Below are 14,787 nucleotides of genomic sequence, written 5' to 3'. Positions count from 1 at the left end.
GGATATTAGAAGGAGGATTGTGACGTCATTTATCCACGCATTTATCCTAGACCCAGGCCTAGAATGAACTGAACGAGTAGAAAAAATACAACAAACCAAGACAGATCTTTTTATTATATATTTGTTGTAGCAATGTGTAAGAAAAAAACCCAAATAGATGTTCTCTAAGCCTTTCTTCAGCAGGTCTGTTTTCTTCAGTCTATGCCCAAGCGACTTTAACCTCAGAAAAAACAACAAAATTTCTGACAAAATAATCATCGTTAGTATTTTTTCCTTTAAACATTTTCGTATTCAACAAATCTATCATTCTCAGACCAGAAAGGAATGCAAACCCCTTGACTGTCAAAAATTATATATTGGGTGCGAATTATTGCAATTTTTACAGTCTATCGACCTCATAGTTGTTGTCTCAAGTTGACTTTTGTTATTGTATATCTACTATCTATCTGCGTACCCCGCTAAAATTTATTCATAAAGTAGCTTCTTTCTTAAAGTACATAATTTCCGTATTTTGTATTGTATGTTATATTTTGTCACGATATTTGGCGTCACACATTTGATTGTTTTGCAGTAAGAATAAAAAAGCCCTTCCGATGACGGGCACACAAAGAAATAGTCATAAATGATTTAACATTTGCGCATTCGAGTAGTTTGCTAAATCCGTTCCAGCATTGAACAAAACACTTCCAATTTGCATTCGTCGAAAACAAGAGCATGCAACTATTTCTCCACGTACAATCAACGAGTCTCAAACAGCTTTACTATGAGTTATAAAATGAAATTTCTATTTAAAATGAAGATTTGTTATTGTAAATTGTTATGTGAGTATACAATATCCTTTTTAAAGAACGTACACCCTAAGATTTCACCAAAGAAACTGATCATTTGTGAATTCTCGACCTATTAATTTATTGGTTGTTACATTTTTATATACAATAAAATTTTAAGAACACGTTCGTAAAATGACGTTCTTATAAAAATAAGTGTATATACACTACTAGTATTGTATACCACCATTTTTTATTAGCTATTTTAAAATAAACCGAAGAACACAGAAACACCCACATGTTTTATCAAAACATGTAATCAACTTATCAAATCCGTGTCCGAGGGGAGTGCCAAACGATTATTCGTACAACTTAAGGAGCAACTTGAGCATCCTTCGGGCGAGCATCGGCTCACGAGTTTGTTTCCGATTACCATCACCTGAAGAAATCAATCGTGATACATTGTTATAGCCAGGTTAACATTTTACCTTCCGGTTTCAATATCATTGAAAACTCCAAATCATGTCGTTTCACCGAATGAAAGAATGGACTAATCTTAGAAATGTGATGTAATGCTCGCAAAATTAGAATAGCGCATAAGGGAAACAGGTTCCCATTTCTTCCAACATTATCCTCGCTTTTTAAAGTGTTCTTGAAAATTGCGTGGTTATCTTGTAGTTTATTGGAAAAGAGGTAATTTGGAGTGGAAAATCTGGATAATTTGTAACAATTGGAAATCCGATCACTATCCAATCTTGTGGCGTTTCCGGGTTGTCAGTAAGCGCTCCCTCGCGACCGCTAGCGCGCTCAATGAATGTGCGGTATCAGACAGCCTCAGTTTGTGAATAGCAGACAACACCGGAACGACTAGAATAGGTGTTGCCCCCAACTCTCCGTCTATATCCGTCGCTAAGCCTACGTAGCAAGCTGATATGAAAATTTATAAACCGCTGCTCTTTCTTGCGGAGCTCAGTAGCAATCACTGATCGTGCAGGTAGCAAGTGTTCAAGCGACAGTCAAGAAACCAAATTCTATTTACAAATGGAGCTATTCCGCATCTTCTTCTTTATTATTGGCGTGGGAATTTTCGTAGTAAGGTAAGTTTTGTGCGGATAATTTCTGTGATTTGTTTAGTGAAGCAGAAATATTTGGGCAGGTTTTTCTGCGTTCGTGAGATTTGATCAAGACAGCGTGACCCGGGGCAGTGTGCCGAATCAAATACTTGCACTCTGTCAGGGAACACTCTGTTGCATCGTTTTTCCAAGCGTTGCACGCGCACCGTTAGACTAAACATTAAACGCAATGACATTTCCCCTTTCCCAGTTGGAGATATTTTGCTTAGCTAGTACATTCCTGGAATGAAACTAATATGCTTTTAATTGCTAATATTCAACAGATTATCTGCCAAGCCTATAGCAGACGAGAGTTTACAATCATTGGTGAGTTTATTTATTTTATTTTTAAAACACGCGATTTATTTTCGTGCATTTTAAAGTTGCGGATGTTTTCTTCCCGGCAAAACATAGGATAAGCCGTTATCCTTTAAAGACCAAAACAAATACGAATTAACACTTGACAGTAAAAAGCTAAAAAAAAAATCCGCACACATCTTGACGGGTCGGCTCTCAACAAGGTCAAATCACAGTTTCAACTTTCACGAAACGAGTTACCTGAAACTAATAACGCAATGTAGAGTTCATAGAGTCTGTTCCGTTGAATCTCGTCTGGATGCGGCTATACATTGGACTGATAACCTCTTTATTTATTTATTTACTGCAGATCCGGATTGTATCTAGTGAAACATCGTTTTCTCGTCATGTTCGCATTTACTCAAGAAGCAGTAAATGGTATTTGAGAGTTGCAGGGTCAAAAATAGACGCCAGATCTAAAACCACCGACGATCCGAATGGTAAGTGAGTTCACGCTAGATCTTACAAACCCAACTGCGCACCAAGACTACCCCAAACAACTTCTGAATTTCTGGGATATCTTTTTGATAAGTTTAGGAAGTGGTTAACGGCTTGGTAAGGCGCGAATAAGGAGTATTTCTGAGTAACCGTATTACGCGCCGCCTTGTGATCGGACCACCTTCGTTGGCATAAACCGCGGATTGTACACTCTCAACTGTGAGATCCGTGGACAATCAACAACCTCATAAACTCGTAAATTCGCGATAAAAAGTTGTTTTCTTTTTCCCGCGGAGAGTGTTCTTGGATTTCACAGGGCTTCCGTTGTAGATATTGGCAGCAACGACAAAACTTTGCCCTAGTTCACCTCAGCACTCCAAAAGTTCATAACTTACATGCCCATACTCTGCTGTAATGCCCACACTATACATATTCTATACCTTTGAATCCTGATAAAGACTACATTACTATGGAAAATTGCGAAAAATGTTTTAAATGCCAATTGGATGGATAATGCCTTGGTGGTTTTCGGTTGCTGTGCTTTGCACTAAGAAGATTACATTTGAGAGTATAATTTTGAATGATATTGTTTTAGATTTTTAGCCCTTAGAGAAAGATTCGATTGGATAATGTGTAGTTTGTTGTAAAAACTTTAGCTGACTTTTACCAAAGTTTCTTTTTTTTTTACTTTCCTTCGTTCGCTGAATGACAAGTTTAATGAAATATCAATTTGAGTACAATATGTTAGATACCGAGTAAATTCTCAAGTACTTCGCCTGTGTGAATTAAAAGCATTTGAGGTGCTGTAAAAACGTTCAAGAGAGCTCTTATCAACAACTTGCTGATAAGAAAAAACATATAAACACTTTATAAGATCGCTGTGTGTTTGTGGTACAAATACTAACAATTGTACAAGCCTTAATTTCCTAATTCGATTCTTTAATCTCTGTAAGTAGGCAATGTTAGCTTAGTCGAACTCGCATGTTGAGCTCGATGGAAATAAGCTTTGTGTTGTTTTTACTCTTGTGGAATTCCCCCTTGTGAAATGAAATTAAACATATGTCATGTACAATGTGCCTGGAAGCGAATTTCGCATCAATTACAAGGAAACTGTCAACATCTGACCGCTAGAATTGAGTTAAACAGTGCATGTCATTTGGATGTACAACGAGAATTCCCACGGTTTAGAGACAGGAAATTCGCTTTGCGGCTGTGATGTTGCGGGAGGCGCTTTTCTTGTTTTCATTTGTAAACTTAGATGACAGACATTTATTGACAAGTAGCTCCCGGCAGTGATGTCGGTTCGGTTTTACCTGGGTGTTCCAATATATTGCAGACACGAGACACTCAAAATCAAGAGACACCGACTCTACTTTACCTCAGCCCTTAATTAAAAACCAGGAATGTACGGCCAATGAGTAACCATACTACTGAATTGAAAACAGTGTTTAAACATACTGTATTACAGCTCTACGAGATAAATTGTACAAAACATTGCACACTTTGCTTAGGTTACGTACAAACAGTGTATGCGAAAAGAAAAGTCGATGCTTAGTTTACGAAATTTTAGTAGAATTAAAACAAATGCTCAAATCAATGTCCGTGACATGGAACCGTGGATTTCGTATTGATTTCAGACGTATCAATTCAAGAAAATAAGTTTAATACACGGATCTGTCAATGTGGTATTATAACACCCCGTAACCCACTCATAGGCTGCAGTATTCCCCCCTGTCCAGGGTTATCTGCCGAGCGTGATAAACAGTTATCAAACTCAAGGCTCTATCACATTCACGACTGATGGTATCGTAACACGTGGGTTGTCCTACTCCTGAGCACACAGGTCCATAATGCGCCTAACAAATCCAGAAAAATAATCATTAATTATTACGTATTACTGCACGGGAGTTTTCCCAAGAATACGGCACTGCTGCCAATATTATTAGGCTGATATTGAAACCATGCAATGCAATCTATATCTGCGTAGTAAATACGTAGGTTGGAGAATGCTTCACAATACTGCATGGGTGCCAGTATTGTTAGAGATTATTTTGCGAGGTGTAAATTTGATATCTAGTGCCATGAAACTTAGCCCCTGATGATCCTAGCTAAAATGCGAAGGTTCACAGCATTATTATCGCAATTCTTCCAGGCTGCCAGTATTGTTAAATGCAATTGTCGTGCAGATGTTTAAACACTCGATACTTGGTGCCTGAAGGTCGTTCTCCGGTAGGAAATCACCGTTTTGCGGGATTGTTACGAGTAAAAAAACCTTTCCGGTAACACTCAACGGAGCGGAGCCCAGAAATATAATGATTTAAGAAAGGTCAACCGAGTCAGTGCTTTGTGAAGTACGCTGATCTAATCGTATTAATATCATACGGATTATACTCATTCCATATTGTGAAAAAACAAGTAAGGAACAATAGAAAATGAGAGAAAATTGAGGAAACAGCGAAGTAACTGCCCCCTTTCGATGTTGCTTCTACCATGAGATTTTATATCAACCTACCTGCTTCTCTGCCTCACCACGGGGGGGGGGGGGGGGGGAGGGGGTCTTAACTTAGCACCTGAACGACCATATTTAGCTATATTTAACCAATCATGGCAGAAAATAAATGTTCACAATCTTCGCAATTCGTTGAATATTCATTCCTGCGATTGATAAGCTTCCGAATTCTTCAGAAACATATCGAGCTCAGCATACATGGGATACATAGAAATCTGAATTTTAGCTATTTCGCAATAGGTCGTAACATATCAATATGGGAATGCGACGTAAGCCTTATATCTCGTAAAAAATAAGATTTCAATCATCCAGTGAATCTTTGAGGATTGACGTAAACATACCGTTCGTTTTTAAAATAGTGTTCCATTTTTCATTCAAGTTTCACCTTTAAAGGGTATTTTTTGTTTATATTTCCCGTGCATGAGCGGATGCTGTTTTATAGGCAGCTTTTCGTGAAAAGGACTGGTTAGTTACGCCTTCCAAAGTAAACGGAGCTCTATTAAAGATCGAGGGAGAGGGTTGTACAATGGCCAAGAAAGTTGCTAAATGTTTTAAGTGATTTACAGGAAGTTGTAACCCAAGAATAATGAGAGTGTCTTTATAGTCTCAGATGTTATTGATTTAATGCCCGACCCGTTATCGCCGATTTTACACAATGAATTAATTTGTGGTTTCTGCACTTGTCGACCTTGTTAACAAGTTAGAAATGTCTGCCTGATTCCCTGACCAATAGAGGTTGACTTTATTGGTTAAACTTTTGCTAATTTGTTAATTTGGAGAAAGTTGAAATACATGAATCTGATCTTTTCAATTTAAGTGAGCCATCTTTGTTATTGTTTTTAACCAGTAATGAAAGAGATTATGTGAATAAACTTCGAAGTAATCACCTAACAATGAGCTCTTATGCTTTATTTACCATATTCAATTGATAATATCACAACTACTGTACTCCCCCAAATCAGCCGATTGAATTGGATGGTATCACACACTTGGAACTTTTCTAGCATGACAAAATGGTGGCTGTCAGAGTCTTTAGGAGAGAAAGCATCGTCTTTTTTTTTCCTGCAGAGGGGTGGCAGCCACTTTTTTTTCCACTTCCATATATCACCCACTATCACCCGCTATCTACGATCTACCATATCATTAGACTTCCTATTTTATACAAAAGGTGCATTTTATGCAAATTGTTCCGTCTTATTAATTTTTCTTTTATGGTCTTAATCCTCCTCTTTCCTTTTTAATGCGCAGCTGTGATGGTGCAAGAATCTCTTAGTATTAACGGAACCATTCGCGTACGGTTACGGTCACTGGTGGAGAATACATATATATGCGTCACAAAAGACGGCAAGCTAACCTTAGAGGTGAGTGGCAAAGTTTAATAACACCTTTTTCAAATAGTATTATTAAGCGGGAGATTTCTGTAAGCGTGTATTGCGGGCTTATGAAGCTGCCACACAGTAGAACTCGAATACCAAAAGTCAAAGTTAACACTAGTTATAGTGACGACTTCTTTAGGGTAAGAGTTAGCTATAGCTAGTATAGCTAGTGTTAGCTATACAAGGATAATAAGAAGTACACTCCTTTTGTACTTGAATGGAATGTCCACATGAACAATTTATCAATATTGAGAATGTGAAAAATTCGGTGGCGAACTCAGGGCTTATAAAGAAAAACCAAAAAAGGAACAGAAATACGGCCTTCGCCCTACTTCCCCAAAAGTATCTTTCAAGATGATAGCTGATTTCTGTGAATGTAAAACAAGTCGTAAAATGATTGGACTTGAAGAGTTGCCTAGCCTTAACCTGTAGGCTTTGGAGTTTTATTTCGGAAACCCCGGAGCTCGTTATTTTGCCGCCATTTTGGAAAATACGGACGCGAAGGAATGGGGCGATTGGGAAAGTGGTACGCGCTTTTTGTCAACAATCGCTCGTCCGCGTCCAAAGAAAGCGACTGTGTTCTCTTGCCGAATATAAAACATCCATGCTCGGCTGTTATAAAACATATCGATATTTAAATAAATGTTTATATTTTTAAAATGATGTTTGCTCACAAATATTTGCGGTTCAGGGCTTAATTCCCACGGAGAGATCTTGAGACGCGCAGAATTGACCTCACAGGGAGAGGGTGGTGTTTTATTTGTTCACATGGGGGCTCTTTTACGGTTATACTTTGATTAAGTTTTTGTTAATTGGCTTTAATTGCCTCTCCCGGGGAGGGGTGGGTCCACAGGTGTTATGATCATATCTGTACATGGACATTTCTTGTACGTACCCTGTCAAGATAACCAACGCATAGCTGATACAGGCAGTTTAGAACGTACAACTTCGGGCGTGTAATGGAATGTCAGCAACCTCTGAGTGGTCTTTAGTCTATTTTCATTTGGTCATCGATTTATACGAATGAAGATGACAAACAACCTTTGGTCTCGAAAGAATAAAAGTAAATGGTATCCATTTGATTTGGCTTTGAAAGTTACGGATAAGTTCCGTCTAGCTTTTGTCGATTTTGCTTGGGAAAGGAAATCTGTGTTTGCGTATATCAACGAGCTCTACACTACAATAGATATTAACTAGCGTAATGAGAAGAGAAAGTAGTGAGTCGGGAAACGTTACACGTTACAAAGAATTCGCTATGAAATCGATAGCCACCATGACGGAGTACCTATTCGGTAAGACTAGAAAAACTACAAAACGAGCTGTAGAATAACTTGATGGTCTAAGTAGGCGTAGTGGAATCAGGGAAATAAATCAATACAAGGCTGAGATAGAATGTTTTACGCTGTTAAAATAGAGAAGCTTCGCTGACGTTTCGAGCGTTTGCCCTTCGAGAAAGAGCTCTTATTGATTTCCTTTGTTTTTTGTTCTTCGCAGGACAATGGTGCTTCGCAGAACTGTCAGTTTCTGGAAGGATATCGCAAAGGCTTTACACAGTTCAGGTCAATGTACAGAAACAACTGGTATCTCGGTTTTAAGAAGTCCGGTAACATCAAGTTGCCCAAGAACACGACGAAGTCCCAGACAGCCTCCTTGTTTTTAGTCTCCCCAGTAGGAACGCCCTTGCCCACACGGTAATCAAGGCTAAACTAGGGAAACTATAGGCGAGCGATTTAGGACTTGAATTATACTATTTAATGTTATTTATATCTCATTAAATTATTGCGATGAAAATTCACAAAATGATTTATAAATAGAAGATATATTTTGATAAGTAGGTTCCAATTTAGATAGACGGCATTAAGAGTAATAGTGGCAAAGATTTGTGGTATTTTTTATATTGTCAAGAAAATATCGATCTTGTTTTAAAAAAAGATATGTACTGCTTGTCCGAGCTCGTATAAAAAATACGGAAAGACAAGCGGTTTTTCTCCATGCTGTCATGTCTGAGATAAGGCGCCGCTCAAGGCTGCGTTTATGATATCATGTCAAAATATTGCTTTATGAAGAGGGTTTAATTAGATGCTTGGGTTTCCTGTTGGAGTTTGTTTATCAAATTCTGGGCGGTCGCTTTCAGGTGGCCTGAGAAAAAAGATCGTCATCAAATGTAAGCTAAAACTCGAGCCACACAAATTGCAGTGGCAAGTTTATGTTATATCAAGCCCAGTTCAAAGCGCGTTTATATTGTGAAAAGCACGTACCATTGCTGGGACCATCAATATTTTGCTGTGTGTGAACCTTTTGGTCCATCCAAACGATGCTGCACTAGCAATGTTGGACCAGCGCTGTTTGAACCGGGCTTTAGGATTGTTCTCATACGATCGAGACACTGCTTGCGGAGCCAAGAGGGGCCGTGCGTGGAGCCCTGCGAGTCTGTTAGAAAAAGCCCTGTTTTTTGTTGTATTCAGTCATTTGAAACGGATAGATTTTTCATAAAAAATCAGTTCTCCCTCAAAATAGATCACAATCCTTTAAATTATATCACTATCTGAACTACTTCTAATACAAAAACACTTTCAAGAATAATTTCATTTTTACTGGTTTTGGCGATGGATATATGATAGTGTATTATCAATGAGATATTTATTGCGTTTGACACAAAAATATGTGAATATTTATAAAGATGTTGAACGATATTTAAAGGTGTACAGAGTATTTTATCCTTAAATTATTAATTTATTTACGATGTATATTGGTAATAAAAAGTATGTCAGATAAATATATGATATTTTGTAAAATTGAAATAAAATATAATATCTCCAGTAAAGTCGCTTCTGTTTCATTTAAATCGTCAAACCTCTCACTGGGGTCCTATCGCCAGTGTTACTTCAGGCCCGTAGACAGGGGGGGTTCGGGTGGTTCGGACAAACCCCCCCACCCGGCTTTAAGGTCCGCTCAGAACAAACAAAAATATATAACGTTTGGCTGGAGATATACCGTGCACATCAATATATCTTTAAAATGACTATAAAAATCTTTTTATAATAATTATCTTTATGATATGTTAAAAAGCACCATATTAATAACATTTTAAATACAAGATTGATTACCTAATGTAATAAGGCGAGGAGAGGGGTATACCGGAAATTTGGTCCGCTGAAATGGAAAAACGAACCACCCCGCTAAAAAGAACTGGCTACGGGCCAGTACTTGCTTGCGGCAGATGGTGTTTTGTCACCTAAAAGTTCGTAGTTTTGCAGTCGGGCGGGTGGGATAGCAAAAACTTACGGGACGTCGCATCACTGGCGAGCTAGTTCAAGATAGTTGTGATTTAGAGAGAGTTGTAATTTGGAGTTGGAGTTTTAGTAAGCTGGAGATGAGTTAGGTTAGAGAGTTGTTGTAAGTTGGGGGTAGTCGTTGTATGTTGGAGGTAGCTGTTGGAATTGTAGGTAGATGTTGGATGTTGGACGTATAGTTGTTTTATGTTGCAGATACGTGTATGTTGGAGGTAGTTATTGTGAGTTGGGGGTAGTTGTATTTTGACGTAATTATTTTGAGTTGGATGTAGTTGTTGTATGGTGGAGGTTGATGTTGTAAGCTATAGGTAGTTGTTGTGAGCTGCAGCTGGTTGTTGTAATTTATAGCTAGTTATTGTAAGCTGGAGCTAGTTGATGTAAGTTAGAGGTAGCTGTTGTTAGCTGGAGGTATTAGGTTTTACTGGAGCTAAGCTTTAGGTAGATTTTGCAACTTCAAGGCAGTTGTAAGTTGGAGTAAGTTGTTTTGAATTAGGTATTATTTATTTATTTATTTATTTATTTATTTATTTATTTATTTATTTATTTATATTTATTTATTTATTTATTTATTTATTTATATATTTATTTATTTATATTTATTTATTTATTTATTTATTTATTTATTTATTTATTTATTTATTTATTTATTTATTTATTTATTTATTTATTTATTTATTTATTTATTTATTTATTTATTTATACAAGGACACCCCGAGAAACTCGCAGACAAGTTTCAATGTCTTGGGATTGGAACCTGGAATGTTTTATGGGAAAGTCCTTGAATGGCTTAAGATCACTCCACTACAAACTCACTGCAGGATACTCATAAAACAAAGTGCAATTCCAGTAAGCGATTTGAACTTGAGTAACAGAGGGTGGTTTATCATTTAGTTGGAAATCGATTAATTAGACCTCTAATTAGACCTACCAACGGTTGGTTAATCGTGCAGTGGCTATGACGCATTTGTTAAAATTACAAACTCTTCGATGGGAATATAGTCTCTTTATTAAGTTAAGAACCAAGATGTTATCTCTGATAAGTAATTCTTTTAATTTTGCCAGAACTTAATATATAGCCTCCAAGACTGTACAAATTGTGGTCAATCATTTGGTAATAGTTCATTGCGCAACATTGTTCTCTAACTTTTACAATAAGTAGTTTGTCATTAAAATGAGCTTAATCGCTATGGTAGCAAGGATGATAATTCCGTGCCGTGCATTTTCCAACAGACAAAAATAAGAATTTCCAATTAAAGTGCACCTGTTATGGTTCATGTTTTTAATATATGCCATGTGATTAGCTCACGCTGAGAAATTTTAATTTAGACAATTTTAGTTGCTTGACTCTCTAATGATAATCTTTTATAAAAGTAAGGAACCAAATAAGTGCTAGTCGAAGTAAATTGTAATCCTTAGACATTGCAAACAACCCACAACTTTAGCTAATTGACCCATTAAAGAAAACCCACCAAATCAAACATAAACAAACATTGAAATATGTTTTGGGAAACATTTAGCCAACCACGAAGTGTAATTAAACAAATTTTTCAAAGTTAGTATTGAACATCCCCATTAGTTTACTAAAAGTTTATTTAAGAATTAACTGTGCGTATCTTTGCTCCTATAAATTCTAAAAAATTACAAAAAAGACCTGACATTCCTTTTTTTTTTCTCAAGTAAGCATTCTCCATTCTTTCTTTTTTCAAGTCTAGTATTTTCAAAAGTTTTCGTCTTCTATTTTTAAAAACCTATTCAGAGCATATTTAGTGTCGTTGCTACCAAATGGATTTCTTTGAAAAGGATAGATCAAATTTAGGTAGAGAAATTTGTCTTTCAAAGAAATAAACATATAGTACGTTATATTTGCGAATCAATTAAAATGATTATTTGCTAGGGCCTATTGTTAACTTTACGTTCACATTTAATGGATGGAACGGGAGACAAGGGGGGGTATCAAATATGCCGCATCTTGCTTAGTTAGAGCTGACTTGGTTTGAAAAATATAGTCATTCTACCTTCAAAACTTGGAATACGACTAACAAAAAAATGCATTTTTTTATTTTCGTGTGTATTTGTTTCCATTACTAAATTTTTAAACTTTTTTAGTTCCTCTATGTAGCTGTGATTTTCTATTTCGCTATTTTTAAGTACTAGGTAGTTTAGTTGACATACTTTCTCTACAGTGATATATGATTTTTGTGCTCTGTAGTGTAGATAATAAAGTATGAATAATTATTGTTAATAACCCTCGCTTAACCGAGAAGCTCTGTGATAAATATTTGTGAATAAAAGACGACAATGGAGATGTGCTTCAAGCTGGGATAAGTATTTTTTATTAATGGCTTTAATTTGAATTCCTTTACCACACTCTTCATTTCACCACACAACTAGACCGTTTCGTCTTCGCTAAATTGAAAAGTTTAATTTCTTTAGTGGACTTTTGCTAGAAAACAGTTCTACGCCCGGTTTGATGCACACACACACCTCGGAACAACTCTCGTGAAAATTGTAAGTACGACTTCTCGCCTTTCATTTTTTTTTATTTCTCCTATATTAGTCCGCCATGCAATGTTATTCTAACTTTTATTACCACTTATTTTTTTAGTTGTTGTTTTTTTTACACACAAATTCCTTCGGAAGTTATTTCAGTGGACATTTCCAATGATTAGTTGTTATTTTTCACTTTGCGATGCCTCCGAACCGGCGTTATCCAATGTTTGTCACAAACATTGATAATTGTTAAAAAATCGACAAATCAGTCTCAAAAGCTTTTCAAGAATACTTACCTTTGGTCTTCCTAATTCCGGTACCACTCAAACCACAACGAATATTTGCCCCACGTGAAAGAAAAAACATCATAGATCATAGCGTCTTCCTGTACATTGCGAGATAAAAAGACTTTCATCGAAGCACGTAAGCTTGAATATTAAATTCTTGCCTCCATAAGATAATCTTTTGCATTTTACTTTTTACCAGATCATGTTGGAGTGTGTTTTAGGTGAAACTTCAAGTCTCAGCTACTTTGACTTTAGTATAATCGGACATTTGTCTTAATTTAGATTTTGCGTCTCACTCTTTGAAGAGGTAACTATTGTAATGGACATGACAGGCTTTCATGCTAAAGTACACAATCTTAAATTGAGAAGGCATTTGTAAGCTTCCGCCAAAAATCATTTTCCGCTATCTAAAACCCTTTGTGAAAGTCAATCGCACTATGTAATTAACACAATGTATGGCGTTTTATAATTCAAAAGGGGGGAAGGCTTTGGCGAGTGCCACTAATTCCTTCAATTGTGGATTAGAAATAATCCAAATGTGAGATTTTCTTTCTTGCGTGCGCGACAAGATCTTTTGTCGTGTTAAGCTCCTTGTCTTTTAATGAAATCTGTTAATTTTCTTCACCATAAAAAATACTGAAAAGGCGCAGCAAAAGAGAAAATAGTTTTTTTGTATTTATAAAAAAAAATCCTGCCGTTTCTTTGATTCATGAAATTTAGTTTTTCCATCCGAATCCAATCCTTTATTTTTCTTTTCTTGTGCGTTCATAAATACTCGAAACTAAGGTTACCGCTGGTTGCGTACTTTAATTCTGTTTGTTTCAGTATTGCTAAGGCAAGTCTATTTGATAAACAAGTTCAAACAATATAAATCATTAATTGTCGTCATTAATAAGCTGAAAGTGGCATTTCCATCCATTTCTATCGTCCTATTACTTTGTGAATCTCAATCTCAAAGTCAAAAATGGAAATTAAAAAAGCGCTTTGACGCCAAACATGTAATTGGCCCCTAACTACCGTGAATACTCATTGGCCAAATGAAAACTACGCAGTAAGCTAGATTTTTTCTTCAAAGAGTCATTTTAATTTAACATTATAAAGAGAGTTCCTGTATTACGTCAGTTGTTTGAACTTGTATTGTTTGTACAGCGGCTTCGAGAGCCAGCGTTTCTGCGGAATTTGAATTTTCATGAGATAGCCTGAGTGACCAGTCCTAGTACCCAACTTTAGTAATCTCGCGCCATCTGTATCAATCCTGACACTTTCCTTTCTAAAGGTGAGTCTTAAACTAGAAAATCAACATTTTTGCGTTTACAGATTGTTAGTTATTCAAAGGTCCCAAACATACTGAAAGTTCTGCCATGGAAGGGGCTCTGAATATCATAATCCATCGAAGTTTGAAAGTCACATATATTCGTATAAGCTTAATCTCGTTATAGTCTCGGTTCTCGTACTCTTTATTCGTTTATTATGTTTGCCTGCTAGTGTCCTAGATCAACCCATCGAAAACCGTTGGCTGCGATAGTGTCATAGGATCTTGGGTATTTTTAGAGGTCCGTACATAAATATGTAATACTTGCCTTTTACTGTATATTTGTTTCTCGGGACAGTTTGAAATTAAAAATTACTATGACGCTAATTAAATGCTGCCATTTTTCTTAACCCATATTTAAGAGAATATTCATAATTGTTTGGTTAAATAGATATTATTTTTTATGCTTTAATGTTGTAAATGTGTTCTAAATGTTTGCATCTAGCGGACTTTTTATTCGGTCATGTCTTAAGAAAATCTGTTCAAATGCGGAAATATCAGAGATATTTTTACATTGTCGTATAATTCTAGATGCATATTATGGTTCGCATTCTATAGCAGTTTACTGAAGTTGTTTTGAAACATTATTATAAATGCGAATTCTGACAATGTTGTTAGTAGCCTGCCGCCTGAGCTTTTGAATCGGGAACCCTATATATAACTTGCATATATTAAATCCGCTATAAGTACATTGAAGGAAGTTTGAGGGTTTTAAGGGGACTTAGATACGTTAAACTGCCGTCAAGTTCATGCTTGTAAAATATATGTTTTAAATGCTACTGCTGCGGAGAAATAAATAAATAAAAATTAAGCGAAAATTATACAAAAACTTATACAAAAGCCTTC

General features: G+C 36.3%; 2 protein-coding genes across 8 annotated transcripts in view; both read left to right on the top strand.

Moving 5' to 3' along the window:
• Positions 1 to 9,383, top strand: LOC5508228 (fibroblast growth factor 1). The gene is made up of 5 exons (XM_001628794.3): positions 1 to 1,864; positions 2,164 to 2,206; positions 2,547 to 2,676; positions 6,432 to 6,544; positions 8,054 to 9,383. Exons 1-5 carry the CDS (start codon positions 1,809 to 1,811, stop codon positions 8,252 to 8,254), a joined length of 543 nt encoding a protein of 180 aa, XP_001628844.1. The 5' UTR covers positions 1 to 1,808; the 3' UTR covers positions 8,255 to 9,383.
• A 2,832-nt stretch (positions 9,384 to 12,215) lies between these two features.
• LOC5508227 (potassium voltage-gated channel subfamily H member 1) overlaps positions 12,216 to 14,787 on the top strand; it is a 49,906-nt gene continuing 47,334 nt past the window's right edge. For 2 of the 7 annotated variants that reach the window (XM_032376989.2, XM_032376994.2), the window contains exon 1: positions 12,216 to 12,360. The gene's annotated coding sequence lies outside the window, so the exon portion shown is untranslated. Of the gene's footprint in view, positions 12,361 to 13,749; positions 13,906 to 14,787 lie in introns of those variants that run through there. The other 5 variants (XM_032376988.2, XM_032376993.2, XM_048729989.1 and 2 more) reach the window with 3 other exon arrangements.

This window comes from Nematostella vectensis, chromosome 7 (genome assembly GCF_932526225.1).
Source record: "Nematostella vectensis chromosome 7, jaNemVect1.1, whole genome shotgun sequence".
Taxonomy (NCBI): domain Eukaryota; kingdom Metazoa; phylum Cnidaria; class Anthozoa; order Actiniaria; family Edwardsiidae; genus Nematostella; species Nematostella vectensis.
The sequence above is the reverse complement of the archived record's forward strand: the minus strand, read 5'-3'. Positions and strand labels throughout refer to the sequence as shown.

Excerpts from the sequence above, each read along its gene's own strand:
- LOC5508228 (XM_001628794.3), top strand. The coding sequence starts at position 1,809 with ATGGAGCTATTCCGCATCTTCTTCTTTATTATTGGCGTGGGAATTTTC. Across the intron at positions 1,865-2,163 it reads GTGGGAATTTTCGTAGTAAG|ATTATCTGCCAAGCCTATAG; the intron begins GTAAGTTTTGTG and ends AATATTCAACAG. Across the intron at positions 2,677-6,431 it reads AACCACCGACGATCCGAATG|CTGTGATGGTGCAAGAATCT; the intron begins GTAAGTGAGTTC and ends TTTAATGCGCAG.